This window comes from Hypanus sabinus, chromosome 26 (assembly GCF_030144855.1).
Source record: "Hypanus sabinus isolate sHypSab1 chromosome 26, sHypSab1.hap1, whole genome shotgun sequence".
NCBI classification, from domain to species: Eukaryota; Metazoa; Chordata; class Chondrichthyes; order Myliobatiformes; family Dasyatidae; genus Hypanus; species Hypanus sabinus.
In genome coordinates this window covers 33,527,209-33,541,713 of record NC_082731.1, presented here as the reverse complement: position 1 = coordinate 33,541,713, position 14,505 = coordinate 33,527,209, and the positions used below count along the sequence as shown (strand labels likewise).

The window sequence follows — 14,505 nt, the reverse complement described above, 5'->3', positions numbered from 1 at the left end:
GTGCTCTCTTTCTGAAACTGAAGTCCACGTGACTGTGTTATAGGAAGAATTACAACTTAGGGCAGGAAATCTTTATCTCCTCAGTTGCCCATCACCTCCCTCTGGTTCCTCTCCTCCCTCCCTTTCTTCCATGATCCACTGCCCTCTCCTATCAGATTCTTCAGCCCTTTACTTTATCCACCTATCAGCTTCCAGTTTCTAACATCACCTGGTCTCACCTATCACCTGCCAGTTTGTACTCCTCTCCCTTACCCCCATCCCACCTACTTATCCTGGCCTCTGAACCCCTTCCTTTCCATTCCTCGGCCCAAAACATCAACTGTTTATTCCCCTCCTCTAATGCCTGACCTGCTGAGTGCCTCTAGCATTTTGTGATGCACTTGGCCCAAGGATCGTGATCAGAAAACAACTTGGTGAAGTACAGGCCGTCAGGCATTCACGGTTAAGAGGGTCTTTCTGAAAGTGCTACCCATGAATCCCTCTTTTCTCCCAGCCCCGCACATTCTCCCATCATGTCCCCCTTTCAGATGGGGGTATTAATCTGCTGCCCACCCACCTCCCAGCAAGCCACTGTGTCACAGCACCCTCTTCACTTCCATTCCACTCCTCACTCAGACCCATTCCTCCCTCATCCTCATTCAACCTCACTCACTCAACTTCTCTTCCACGGCCCCTTCTCCTGCTCGACCACCCTCCGGTTAATTATCATCTGCCAGAGGATACGGATTTGAAGAAGCCTGTCAGATCCCTGCTGTAAGAAGCCACCAGATTTCCCAGACAGCAAAAACATTAAGACTGGGAATTGACATTGATTTTATAATGCAAAACTACTGTAAATAGATTGATTGTGCAATGAACCTGGCTTGTAACCATTTCTGAGTCAAATGCTGGCCAATCAGGAAATACTGCTGGGCACTTCCTGTTGCCTGCCACACATGGTGGTGTCACTTGTTGCCCAAGGTTCTGTGTAGTTGGGCTGCATGGTGCTGGGGTGTCCGGCACTGGACAGCACTTGATCGGCACCGTGCAGTGCCGGAGCTGGACTCCGACTGGAAGGGGAGGAATGGAACGGTCTACTTCTAAGCTGCAGATCTCTGTGACTCTCTCTGTGCTGGAGTAGGAATGTGGGACTACTCTGTAGGGAACCATCCTCCACGTCCTGCTCTCCCGCTCCTGACTGGGAGAACCAACCCCATTCACCCAACAACATGAACCTCACCACACCAATCCCACCAGACCAATCCCAGCACACCAATCCCACCAGAACAATCCCAGCAGACCAATCTCAGCACACCAATCCCACCAGAGCAATCCCAGCAGACCAATCCTACCAGAGCAATCCCAGCAGACCAATCCCACCAGAGCAATCCCAGCAGACCAATCCCACCAGAGCAATCCCAGCACACCAATCCCACCAGAGCAATCCCAGCAGACCAATCCCACCAGACCAATCCCAGCACACCAATCCCACCAGAACAATCCCAGCAGACCAATCTCAGCACACCAATCCCACCAGAGCAATCCCAGCAGACCAATCCTACCAGAGCAATCCCAGCAGACCAATCCCACCAGAGCAATCCCAGCAGACCAATCCCACCAGAGCAATCCCAGCAGACCAATCCTACCAGAGCAATCCCAGCAGACCAATCCCACCAGAGCAATCCCAGCAGACCAATCCCACCAGAGCAATCCCAGCACACCAATCCCACCAGAGCAATCCCAGCAGACCAATCCCACCAGACCAATCCCAGCACACCAATCCCACCAGAACAATCCCAGCAGACCAATCTCAGCACACCAATCCCACCAGAGCAATCCCAGCAGACCAATCCTACCAGAGCAATCCCAGCAGACCAATCCCACCAGAGCAATCCCAGCAGACCAATCCCACCAGAGCAATCCCAGCACACCAATCCCACCAGAGCAATCCCAGCAGACCAATCCCACCAGAGCAATCCCAGCACACCAATCCCACCAGAGCAATCCCAGCACACCAAACCCACCACACTAATCCATCACAATCTTACACATTCACTACACACAACCACCACACTAATCCCACCAGACCAATCCCAGCACACCAATCCCACCAGAGCAATCCCAGCAGAACAATCCCACCCAGAGCAATCCCAGCACACCAATCCCACCAGAGAAATCCCAGCAGACCAATCCCAGCACACTAATCCCACCACACTAATCCATGACAACCTTACACACTCACCCACCACACCAATCCCAGCACACCAATCCCACCAGACCAATCCCAGCACACCAATCCCAGCACACCAATCCCACCACAGAAATCCCAGCAGACCAACCCACTGGCTCACATGTTGGAGGTGTCGATAAGCTGGCAATGGGACTCCTCGCCTTCACTCCTCACCAGCTCCAAGAACTGTGCCATCACATCCTCCAGTTTGGAGTCGACGGTGAAAACCACAGGGTAGTGGGTAATCCAGTACCTGAAGAGGGATCGGGTAAACAGCGTCAGTGCCTGATCAGACCCAACATGGGTCTTCCAACATAAAACATCGACATTTCCTTCCCAGCACAGATGTTGCCTGACCCACTGAATTCCTCCAGCAGATCATTTATTGCACCAGATTATACCACCCGCTGTCTCTACTGCCTCCAGTGTGAACAGTGTGCACCACAGGCAGTTTTACACCCACCAGAATGGGCGGAAGGTGCTTAGTTGTCTATTGACAGGGTAACAGTCCCTCTGCACTTCACCGAGCTCGAATCTACGAGTAGGTGATCGAACTGTGGTCTGGACTGAGAGATGAGACAAGGCAAAGCAGAGGAGGCAGGCCCAGCAACTACCATGTGAGCGAGCCAGGGAACAAGACGTGGCCCGCTGTGGGAAACTGTCAAAGTCAGAGTAAAAGTACGTGCTGTCAGAAGGTCCTTGAGATTCATTTTCTGACAGGCATTCACTGGGAAAGAAAGGGATGTGACAAATCTTTGGTAACAAAACTGTACATAATCCCATCACACTCCCCCACCACCTCTACCATTTCCTGTCAGTCATCTCATGTACAGACACTCCTGTGCTGAGCATCACTTTATGGACGTACAACCAATCTGTGTATACAAGCTAACAGGTATTTATATTAATTGTGTTTTTATTATTGCTTTTTTTGTGGGGCTTCAGAACCAGAGTAACAATTATCTCACAAACAAGAGGAAGTCTGCAGAAGCTGGAAATCTGAGCAACACACACAAAATGCTGGAGGAACGCAGCTGGCCAGGCAGCGTCTATGGAAAAGAATAAACAAACAGTCGATGTTTTGGGCCAAAACCTTGACTATGCTCATGTCCATAGATGCTGCCTGGCCTGCTGAGTTCCTCCGGCATTTTGTGTGTGACTAACAATTATTTCATTCTTTTTTACACTTGGGCACTAAAACTGACATTAAATAATTATGTATCTTGAATGACAAATGACTGATGTGCAAAAGAAGACAAACTGTGTGCAAATTAAATAAAAATAATACTGAGAACTTGAGTTGTAAAGAGTCCTTGACAGAGAGTCTGTAGGTTTTAAGGTCGGTTCAGGGTCGACATTTAAAGTTTATTGTGAGGGAGTGGTTTGTCCTTCGCTCGTCCCTGGGGGAACAAGGTTGGATCTGACTCTATCCAGTGACACAGGAATCGAGGAGTCTGAGGTCAGTGCACTGAGGCGGAAGATTGGCCACTGAAAGGGGCGAGCGGGTTTGAAGGGGTGAAAGTCTCCAGCTTCAGGGTGATCTTCACGCCCCCGCCCTCACACACTGCAGCGCTGAGCTTTACGCAGATGAGACACAGACGTGTTGGGTCTGCATCAGTCACTGTACAGAGCTGTAGAAAAGAGGGGCAGGACGAAGTCATTCTGCCCTTTGATCCTACCCCACCATTCCTTATGATCGCGGCCAAGCCTGCAGTTGAATGCCCAGGACTGCTCTCCCCTCACTCTCCTATTTGTCCACTGCTCCTGATCTCAGGTTTCTCTCAAGCGCTATCACCACCAGCAACTGTCCCTCTAGGTTGCTGGGTTCTCTGGCTGGTCAGAGATGGGAGATTGAGGTTGAGAGGGATAATAAATCAGCCAAAATGGAATGGCATAGCAGACTCAGTGGGCCGAATTGCCTAATACTGCTTCTCTGTCTTATGGATTCGCCCCCTCAAACTCCACATCTACCAGGTTGGAGATGTCCGTCGAGCTCCTGCTGGAGGAGAGGGGAGTGGCCCACTAGGAACCAACTCACACCCTGTCCTTCTGGGAGGCAGTGGCCTGGTGGGTGAGCCGTGGGCCTGTAGCAGGATGCCCACGGCCCTTAACCCTGTCCTACTGACACCCCCATCTTCACCAGTACACTAGTAAATGGTCCGATATGATGGAAGTCGGACCTCACAGCTATTCCGTTATTATCTTGCAACATGTTGTCTACCTGCACTGCACTCTCTTGCTAGCTGTGACACTTTATTCTGCATTCTGTTATTGTTTTAGCTTGTTCTACCTCAGTGCACTGTGCAACGATCTGATCTGTATGAGGAATCTGCAAAGCAAGCTTTTCACTGTATCTCAGTACATGTGATGTGCGCAGAGATGTTGGGGCCTAGTGTCTGTGAACCCACAGGTCCGCTGAAGGCCACAGAAGACGGCCTGTGCTGTGGTCGAAGGACTGAAATGAGGAGCATTTGATGGCCCTGGGCCTTCACTCACTGAAATTTAGAAGAATGAGGGGGGTGGTTCTCTTTGAAACTTATCAAATGTTGAAAGGCCTAGATAGATGTGGGGGAGACTAGAACCAGAGGGCACAGCCTCAGAATAGAGGGACGTTCGTTTAGAACAGAGACAAGGAGGAATTTCTTCAGCTGGAGGATGGCAAATCTGTGGTATTTATTGCCAGACCACTCTGGAGGCCAGGCCAATGGGTGTATTTAAACCGGAGGCTGATAGGTCCTCGAATCGTCAGGGTGTGAGTGATTACGGGGAGAAGGCAGGGGAGGGGAATGGGGATCAGCCATTATGAGATGGCGGAGCAGACTTGAGACAAATGGCCAAATCCTTTTCCCTTGTCTTATGGCCTTATGGACTGTGTATGTGAGTAGGTGGGTGGGTTGGAGGGAGGGAGGGGAGAAAAGGGGCTTGCTTTTGTTGTTGTTTAGTTGTGTGCTGTGTTCTGTGTTGTTCTGCCGAGCATTGTAGCCAGGCTATGTTGGCGCTGGGACGTGTGATGAAATTTGTGGGCTGCCCCCAGCACATCCTTGGGTGTGTTGCTTGTGAGTGCAAAGGACACGTTTCACCGTGGGTTACGATGTCATGCGATCAGTTCATCTGCATCTAAAAACGGAAAAGCAAATTAAATAAATATAAATCTGAAACGTGACGACAATAAACCAGTATCAGTGACGGTTACCTCACAAAATGGCAGATCTTCACCCGGAACTGGGTCTGCTTCTCCCCTGGAGCATCTCGATAAGTGACTGGAAGTCAAGGATGATAGACTGTGGCCACTTGCCCCATCATTGCTACTTGCTCCCCCACCAGAGTGGACTGCCTTCATCCCCTCCCGTCCACTCCTTGTCTCCTTCAGGCAAATTTCTACAGATGTACTGTGGAGAGCATTCTAACTGTCTGGTATGGTGGTGAGAGGTTACTGCACAGGACCAAAGAAAGCTGCAGAGAGTTGTGAAATTAGTCAGTTCTGTCATGGGTACTCGCCTCCATATTGTCCATGACATCGTCAGGGAGCGGCACCTCAGAAAGGCAGCATCCATCAGTAAGGACCCCCACCACCCAGATCATGCCCCGTTCTCATTGCTACCATCAGGAAGGAGGTACAGAAGCCTGAAGGCACATGCTTGGCGATTCAGGAACAGCTTCATCCCCTCTGTCATCCAATTTCTGAATGGACATTGAACCCATGAACACTATCTCACTATTTTTTTATATCTATTTTTGCCCTGTTCATTTAATTTAACTATCTTACTGTACTTCACAGTTTTTTTTCTAATATTATCTATTGCACGGTACTGCTGCCACAAAGATAATAAATTTCACGACCAATGCCAGTGATATTAAACCTGATTCTGTCTGAGCTGCCACGGGGTGGTTGGTTGACCTTGTGTGCTGGGGAGGAACAGGAGCAGAAGTAGGGGAGGAGACGGGGCAGAATGTGCCCCAGGAAAGCCCCGCGCCTGTGATCGCCGCCTACACCTGTCTTCCAGCCTTCTCTCTAGCCCTGCAGAGCCCAAGTGAACTCTGAGAGCTTCCCGACCAACCAAACAGGCGGCCAGTCGGGAGACACAATCAACCTGGCACCAGCGGTGTAGCGGTTAGTGAAATGCTCCACGGTGCCAGCCGTAAGTCAGGGGCTCAATTCCCGTTATTGTCTATAAGGAGTTCTCCCCGTGACAACATGGGTTTCCTCCGGGTGCTGCAGATTACTCCCACATTCCAAAGTATATAAGGGTTAGGCTTAGTAAGTCATGGGCAGGCTGCGTTGGCACTGGAATTCTGCATTTGTCTGTAAGGAGTTTGTACGTTCTCCCCGTAACCGCGTGGGTTTCCTCCGGCCACTCCAGTTTCCTCCCACAGTCCAAAGCCATACCGGTTAATAGGTTAATTGGTCATTGTAAATTGTCCTGTGATTAGGCTTGGGTTAAATCGGGGGTTGCCGGGCAGCGCAGCTCAAAGGGACTATCCCGTGCTGTATTCTGATAAATAAATTCTCAACACTTTTCGATGTATCTGTGACTTTGAATCTGATCACAAATGAGAGAAAATCTGCAGATGCTGGAAATCCAAGCCACACACAAAATGCTGGAGGAACTCAGCAGGCCAGGCAGCACCTATGGAAGATAGTAAACAGTTGACGCTTCAGGCCGAGGAGCCCGTCATCAAGACTGGAGAAAGAAAGATGAGGAGTAGAGTTAAAAGGGGGAGGGGAGGGAGAAACACAAGGTGAAACTGTGAGGGGGAGGGATAAAGTAGAGATTGGTGAAAGGGATACAGGGTTGGAGAAGGGGGAATCTGCGAAGAGCGGACGGAAGGCCATGGAAGAAAGAAAAGGGGGGAGGAACACCAGAGGGAGGTGATGGGCAGGCAAGGAGAGAAGGTGAGAGAGGGAAAAGGGGAAGGGGAATGGTGAAGGGGTGGGGGGCCATTACAGGAAGTTCAAGAAGTTTGAATCTGATCTTTGACTCCACTGTTGGTGCACTGAAGCCAGTTCACTCCCTGCTCATCTCTGGTGGTCCTGTGAGACACCCAGCATCTCCCAGGCCTGGCCTCTCTGAGTCAGTGCCTGGGGTGGGCTGGGGTCCTCACACAGCTTGGATCTGCCCCTGAACATACTATGATCTCCGATCTTCAGCCAAAACTGGCCTGCTCACAGTCCAGCACAAGAATTTCAGCCAAAATGTATGCATTTTCAGTGTCTCAGTCAGTTCTCTTGGGCATCTCAGTTGATCACTGCCCAGCACTAGGTGAACTAGGTGTTAGTGGACTTCCAGTCAAAAAGGACACCAAGACTGGTTTCACTCATTCAGCAGCCAACAAGGTGTAGGGTAAATGACATAAGACTGTAAGACCTTCGGATGTAGGAGCAGAATCAGGCCATTCAGCCCATCGAGTCTGTTCTGCCATGCCATCGTGGCTGATTTATTATCCCTTTCAAACCCATTCTCTTGCCTTCTCCCCATAACCTTTGACACCCCGACTAATCAAGAACCTATCAACCTCCGCTTTAAATATACCCAATGACATGGCCTGTGTCAATGAATTCCATAGATTCACCATCTATTGGCTAAAAAAAAATCTTCGTCAGCTCTGTTCTAAGTGGATGTCACTTTACTCTGATGCTGTGCCCTCTGGTCCTAGACTCCCTTATAGGAAACATCCTCTCTACATCCACTCTTTCAATATTTGATTGTTTTCAATGAGATCCTCCCTTATTCTTCTAAACTCCAGCGAGTACAGACGCAGAGCCAGCAAACGTTCCTCATACATTAACCCTTTCATTCCAGAGAACCTTTGCACCTCTGATTTTGGAATTTTCTCCCCGTTTAGAAAATAGTCTGCATCTTTATTCCTTCTACCACAGTGCCTAACCATACACTTCCCACCTCTGCATTCCATTTGCCACTTCTTTGCCTATTTTCCCAATCCGTCTGTCCTTCTGCAAACTCCCTGCTGCTTCAGTACTACCTGCACCTCCACCTATCTTTATATTGGCTGCAAACTGGCCACAAAGCCATCAATTCTGTCATCTAAATCACACACACATGACCTGAAAAGAAGCAGTCCCAACACCAACCCCTGTAGAGCACCATTAGTCACTGGCACCCAACCAGGAAAGACCTATCTTGTCCCCACACTTTGCCTTCTGCCCATCAACCAATCTTTTACCCGTGCTAGTCTTATACCATGTGTTCTTGGTAAGCAGCCTCACGTAAGCCACCTTGTCAAAGGCCTTCTGAAAATCCAAGTAAACAACATCCACTGGCTCTCCTTTGTCTATCCTGCTTGTTAATTCCTCAGAGAATTCCAGCAGATTTGTCAGGCAAGAGTCCTCCTGAGGGAAATCATGCTGACTTTGGCCTATTTCATCATGTGCCTCCAAAACCTCATCCCTCAAAATGGACTCCAATATCTTTCCAACCAATGAAGTCAGTTACTGGCCTATGTTTTCCTTTCTTCTGCCTCCCTCCCTTCTTGAAGAGTGGAGTGCCATTTGCAATTTTTCGGTCCTTCAGAACCATTCCAGAATCTAGTGATTCTTGAAAGATCATTATTAATGGTTCCACAATCTCTTCAGCTTTTCTGGGGTGTGGTTCATCTGGTCCAGGTGACTTATCTACACTCAGACCTTTCGGTTTCCCAAGCACCTTTCTCCTTAGTAACAGCAACTGCACTCACTTCTGGCCCCTGACACTCTTAAACTTCTGTCGTTCGGCGAAGACTGACCCAAAATACTTACTAATGTCCGTCTGCCATTTCTTTGTCCCCCATTAAAACATCAAGGTCACAGGGGATTCTGCAGATGCTGGAAATCTTGGGTAACACACACAAAATGCTGGAGGACCTCAGCAGATCAGGCAGCATCTATGGAGGGAAATGAACAGCCGATGTTTCGGTCTGAGATTCTTCACCCGGATAAATCCGGGTAGAAAAGAAATCCCGATAACAGTCTCGATCCAAAACATTGATTGTTTAAAGCGTTTGGAGCTGGCTTTGGGAAGCCTGGAAGTTGAGAATCTCAGTGCTAGTGGTGACCACGACTGGAGGTCGAGGGGTCAGTTACTCTCAACCTCCTGCCTCTCACTGGTCTTAACCTGCCAGCTACAAGAGTCTGCTTGGGAGGTACAGTGTTCAGGGTGAAGAGAGATGGTACCACCTGACCCAAAGCCTAATAGAAAGGAATTCTCTCCTGCGATCACCACCCCTCCACCCCAAACTTGTCAAGGATTGATGTGGGGGGGGGGGGGGGGAGGTTGACGTAAAACAGCCAAAATGACGACTGACTTCTGTCAGCCAACAAATTATTCCAGGAATGAGAAGCTCTGGTTATAAGGAAGGGGAATTGGGACAAACAACTGATTTTATATCGAACCAGTATGAATTCAATGGGCCAAATGTCCTCGTTCGGTGCTGTTGACCTTTCCGTCACTCTGTGATTATCAAATTAAGATGGGGTTATCTCAACCAGTGAGCCAAGAGGATGAAAGGGCAGTGAGAAACAGAAGATGTTCGAAATCCAGAGCTACATGGACCAAGTTCTGGAGGAACTCAGCAGGCCAGGCAGCATCCCTGGAGAGGAATAAACAGTCGACATTTCAGGTCAAGGCTTTTCACTGAGACTGGGAAGGGAGGGGGAAGAAGCCAGAATAAGAAGGTTGGGAGAGATGTAGCCAGTACGAGCTGGCAGGCCTTAGGTGACGCCAGGTGAGAGGGAAGGTAGGTGGGTGGGTGGGGGGAGGGGGATTCAGTAAGAAACCGGGAGGTGATAGGTGGAAAATGTGAAGGGCTGAAGAAAGAGGAATCTGATAGGAGAGGAGAGTGGACCATGGGAGAAAGGGAGCAGGAGGATCACCAGAGGAAGAAATAGGTAGGTGAGGAGAAGAGAAGGGGTAAGAGGTAAGCTGTAATGGGAATATAGAAAGAGGGAGCACGGAGGCATTGAAATTACCAGAGGTTAGAGAAATCATTGTTCATGTTGACAAGTTGGACGCTAGGAGGAATGAATCAGAATCAGATATATTTATATCAATATCAGATATATCAGTTTAATATTACTGGAATTTGTTGTTTTGTGGCAACAGTACATTGCAATGCGTTTAAAACAATGTTATTTACTGAAGTACCCATGGCTGTGACTGGACTTCAGCTGTCCTAGTCCTAACTGGGGAATATTTGATGATTCCCAGGCAAACATTCACCCCTTAATGCCACTATCTCAAGCATAAGGTGCATGAGGTGTTGCTTCTCCAGCCTGAGAGAGAACTTGTCGCGGCAGTAGAGGAGGCCAAGGACATATCAAAAGGGGAATGGGGATTGGAATTACAATGGCTGGCTACCAGGGAAAGCCAGTGAGAAGGTCCCTCTCCTCTCCTGTCTTCCCAGAGCGAGGTTACATGTCTAACTAAAACCGTACAAAGAAGAGTGGGGTTTTCCATGTTGTTACAACATACTACCCCATTCACTAAGAGGTTAAGAAAGCCTGTGGTTATCAGAAGTGCTGTGCTGTACTGTACAGGGTTACTGAGTATGCAGGGAGTTTTGAAACTCTATCTCAGCAGGAAACAAATACGCTTATCTAACACTTGGGGACCTCGAAGTAATTTTTGCAAGGCATGAGTTCTCTGAACACCGTTCTTCAAAGGAGAAAGGGGATCTGTCACACCCATGAGGATTTCCCCTCCAGTTACCAACAGAGTGGAGACCACACGGTGCCCTCATTATCAATATTTGAGTCTTGCTGCCAAATACCCCTGTCGCAAAGTAACATCTGCTGACGAGAGGTTGAGGAAGGGTCAGAGGGTGAATCAGCCTGCTGGCAACCTAAAAGGGACTTACCCCTAACCCCAATCCACAGTGGACCCCTCTCCTAACATTAATATCCCTCATGCCACATCCTTAACATTTGTCCCCATCCCTAACCCTCACAACCTTTGACCCAGTCCAAATGTCCCATGACCCTTACATCCAGACTTGACCAGCTTCACCCCACCTGCTCTCTCCTCTAACACTAATATCAACCCAAACCTGTTCCTCATCCTCCTGCCCGGGATCCTGACCGTGACCCCCACTCCACACCTAACGTTCTGACATTGACCCAAAGACCTAGCAGAAGCACGAGCAGTAACCTCTCCTCCCCCATCCCGCAGACCCCCCCCCCGCATGCCCGTGATCCTAACAAAGCTCAAACCTCCCTCACTGCTCCCTCCCCCCACATACATACAATACTCAGGGCCCGCATCCTACAGTAATGAACAGTGGAGTAGTGAATCACACACAAAAAGCTGGAGGAACTCAGCCGGTCAGGCAGCATCTATGGAATTGGATAAATAGTGAACTCTTTGGGCCGAGGCCCTTCTTCAGGACTGGGAGGGAAGGGGGAGACGCCAGAATAAAAAGGTGAGGGGAGAGGAAGGATAGAAGCTAGAAGGTGATAGGTGAAGCAGGGGGGGAGGGGGAGGGGGAGGGTGGGAAAGGTCAAGGGGTGAAGAAGAAGGAATTTGATTGGAGAGGAGAGTGGACCATTGGAGAAAGGGGAGGAGGGGACCCAGGAGGAAGTAACAGGCAAGTAAGAAGAGGTAAAAGGTCAGAGTGGGAGATAGAAGGGGGGGGGGATTAATAATTGTTTACTGGAAGGAAAAATCAATGTTCATGCCATTAGGTTGGAGGCTACCCAGATAGAATATAAGATGTTGCTCCTTCATCGTAAGGGTGGAGGAGGCCATGGACTGACATGTTGGAATGGAAATGGGAATTAAGATGTTTGGCCCCAGGAAGTCCTGCTTGTGGCAGATAGTGCAGAGGCACTCCCGAAGCAATCTTACAATTTATGATGGGCCTCATCATTGTCGAGCAGAAATCCCATTAAAAGTGAGTGGAGCGGGATTAGGCTAATGAAGGTGGGGGTTGAATCAATGGAGTAGAGACTGTGAGAGAACAGGTTCTCCAGTAAGGGCACAGCAAACACAAGAGAGAGGGATAAGGATTCCACTGCACGCACATTGACACCCAAATCCTAACATCAATCTGAACACTGACTTTATACTGAACCCTGAATCTAACATGAATTCTAAAACCCAGATCCATCCCAAACCCTGGCTCCAAGACAAATCCAAATCCTAAATCCATCCCAAGCCCTGACACCAATACGAACCCAAATCATAAATCCATTCTAAGCCCAGATTCCAACCTGAATCCCAGCCCTAAATCCATCTCGAATCCTAACCCTAAATCCACCCCAGCCCAAACACCATCCTGGATCCTAACCCTAAATCCACCCCAGCCCCAACACCATCCCGGATCCCAACCCTAAATTCATCCCAAGTCCCAACACCATCCCGGATCCTAACCCAAAATCCACCCCAGCCCCAACACCATCCTGGATCCTAACCGTAAATCCATCCCACCCGCACACCATCCCGGATCCTAACCCTAAATTCTTCCCAAGTCCCAACACCGTCCTGGATCCTAACCCTAAATTCATCCCAAGTCCCAACACCATCTCAAATCCTTACCCAAAATCCACCCCACCCGCACACCATCCTGGATCCTAACCCTAAATCCATTCCGCCCACACACCATCCTGGATCCTAACCCTAAATCCACCCCAGCCCCAACACCATCCCGGATTCCAACCCTAAATTCATCCCAAGTCCCAACACCATCCCGGATCCTAACCCAAAATCCACCCCAGCCCCAACACCATCCTGGATCCTAACCATAAATCCATCCCGCCCGCACACCATCCCGGATCCTAACCCTAAATTCATCCCAAGTCCCAACACCGTCCCGGATCCTAACCCTAAATTCATCCCAAGTCCCAACACCATCCCGGATCCTAACCCAAAATCCACCCCAGCCCCAACACCATCCTGGATCCTAACCGTAAATCCATCCCACCCGCACACCATCCCGGATCCTAACCCTAAATTCATCCCAAGTCCCAACACCGTCCTGGATCCTAACCCTAAATTCATCCCAAGTCCCAACACCATCTCAAATCCTTACCCAAAATCCACCCCACCCGCACACCATCCTGGATCCTAACCCTAAATCCATTCCGCCCACACACCATCCTGGATCCTAACCCTAAATCCATTCCGCCCAAACACCAATCCTGGATCCTAACCCTAAATCTACCCCAGCCCCAACACCATCTCGAATCTTAACCCTAAACCCACCCCAGCCCCAACATCATCCCAGATCCTAACCCTAAATCCATCCCAAGTCCCAACACCATCCCAGATCCTAACCCTAAATCCATCCCAAGTCCCAACACCATCCCAGATCCTAACCCTAAATCCATCCCAAGTCCCAACACCATCCCAGATCCTAACCCTAAATCCATCCCAAGTCCAAACACCATCCCGGATCCTAACCCTAAATCCACCCCAGCCCCAAAATCATCCCGGATCCTAACCCTAAATTCACCCCAAGTCCCAACACCATCTCGAATCCTAACCCTAAATCTACCCTAGCCCAAACACCATCCTGGATCCTAACCCTAAATTTACCCCAACCCCAACACCATCTCGAATCCTAACCCTAAATTCATCCCAAGTCCCAACACCATCTCGAATCCTAACCCTAAACCCACCCCAGCCCCAACATCATCCCAGATCCTAACCCTAAATCCATCCCAAGTCCCAACACCATCCCAGATCCTAACCCTAAATCCATCCCAAGTCCCAACACCATTCCAGAACCTAACCCTAAATCCATCCCAAGTCCCAACACCATCCCGGATCCTAACCCTAAATCCACCCCAGCCCCAACATCATCCCGGATCCTAACCCTAAATTCATCATGAGCCCACACACCATCCCGGATCCTAACCCAAAATCCACCCCACCTGCACACCATCCCGGATCCTAATCCTAAATTCATCTCGAGCCCGTACACCATCCCGGATCCTAACCCTTAATCCATCTCAAACCTGAATCCAAACCCTAAATCCATTCCATGCCCCAACTCCAACCCAAATCCTATCCCTAAGTCCATCCCGCCTGGACAAAATCCCGTATCCTATCCTTAAATCCATCCCCAATGCTGATTCCAACTAGTATCCTAACCTTACATCCATCCCGAACCCTGAATCCATCCTGATCTACAACTCCAACCTTTAGATCCACTTTGAAACCCTACTCCAACCCGAATCCTAACCTTAATTCCACCGCCAACCCCAACCTTGTTGGGGGAGGTCAGAGGAGAATAGTCAGACTGGTTCAAGCTGACAGGAAGGTGACAGTAACTCAAGTAACCACGTGTTACAACAGTGGCGTGCA

At 49.4% G+C, this 14,505-nt stretch overlaps 1 protein-coding gene across 6 annotated transcripts in view; it reads right to left on the bottom strand.

The window, feature by feature from the left end:
- Positions 1–14,505, bottom strand: part of LOC132381421 (RAS guanyl-releasing protein 1-like) — a 219,428-nt gene that overhangs the window by 53,248 nt on the left and 151,675 nt on the right. For all 6 annotated transcript variants that reach the window (XM_059950816.1, XM_059950815.1, XM_059950813.1 and 3 more), the window contains 2 exons: positions 5,403–5,465; positions 2,331–2,462 (listed from right to left, as the gene is read on the bottom strand). In XM_059950816.1, the coding sequence (XP_059806799.1) occupies positions 2,331–2,462; positions 5,403–5,465 (195 nt within the window). The remainder of the gene's footprint in view (positions 1–2,330; positions 2,463–5,402; positions 5,466–14,505) is intronic.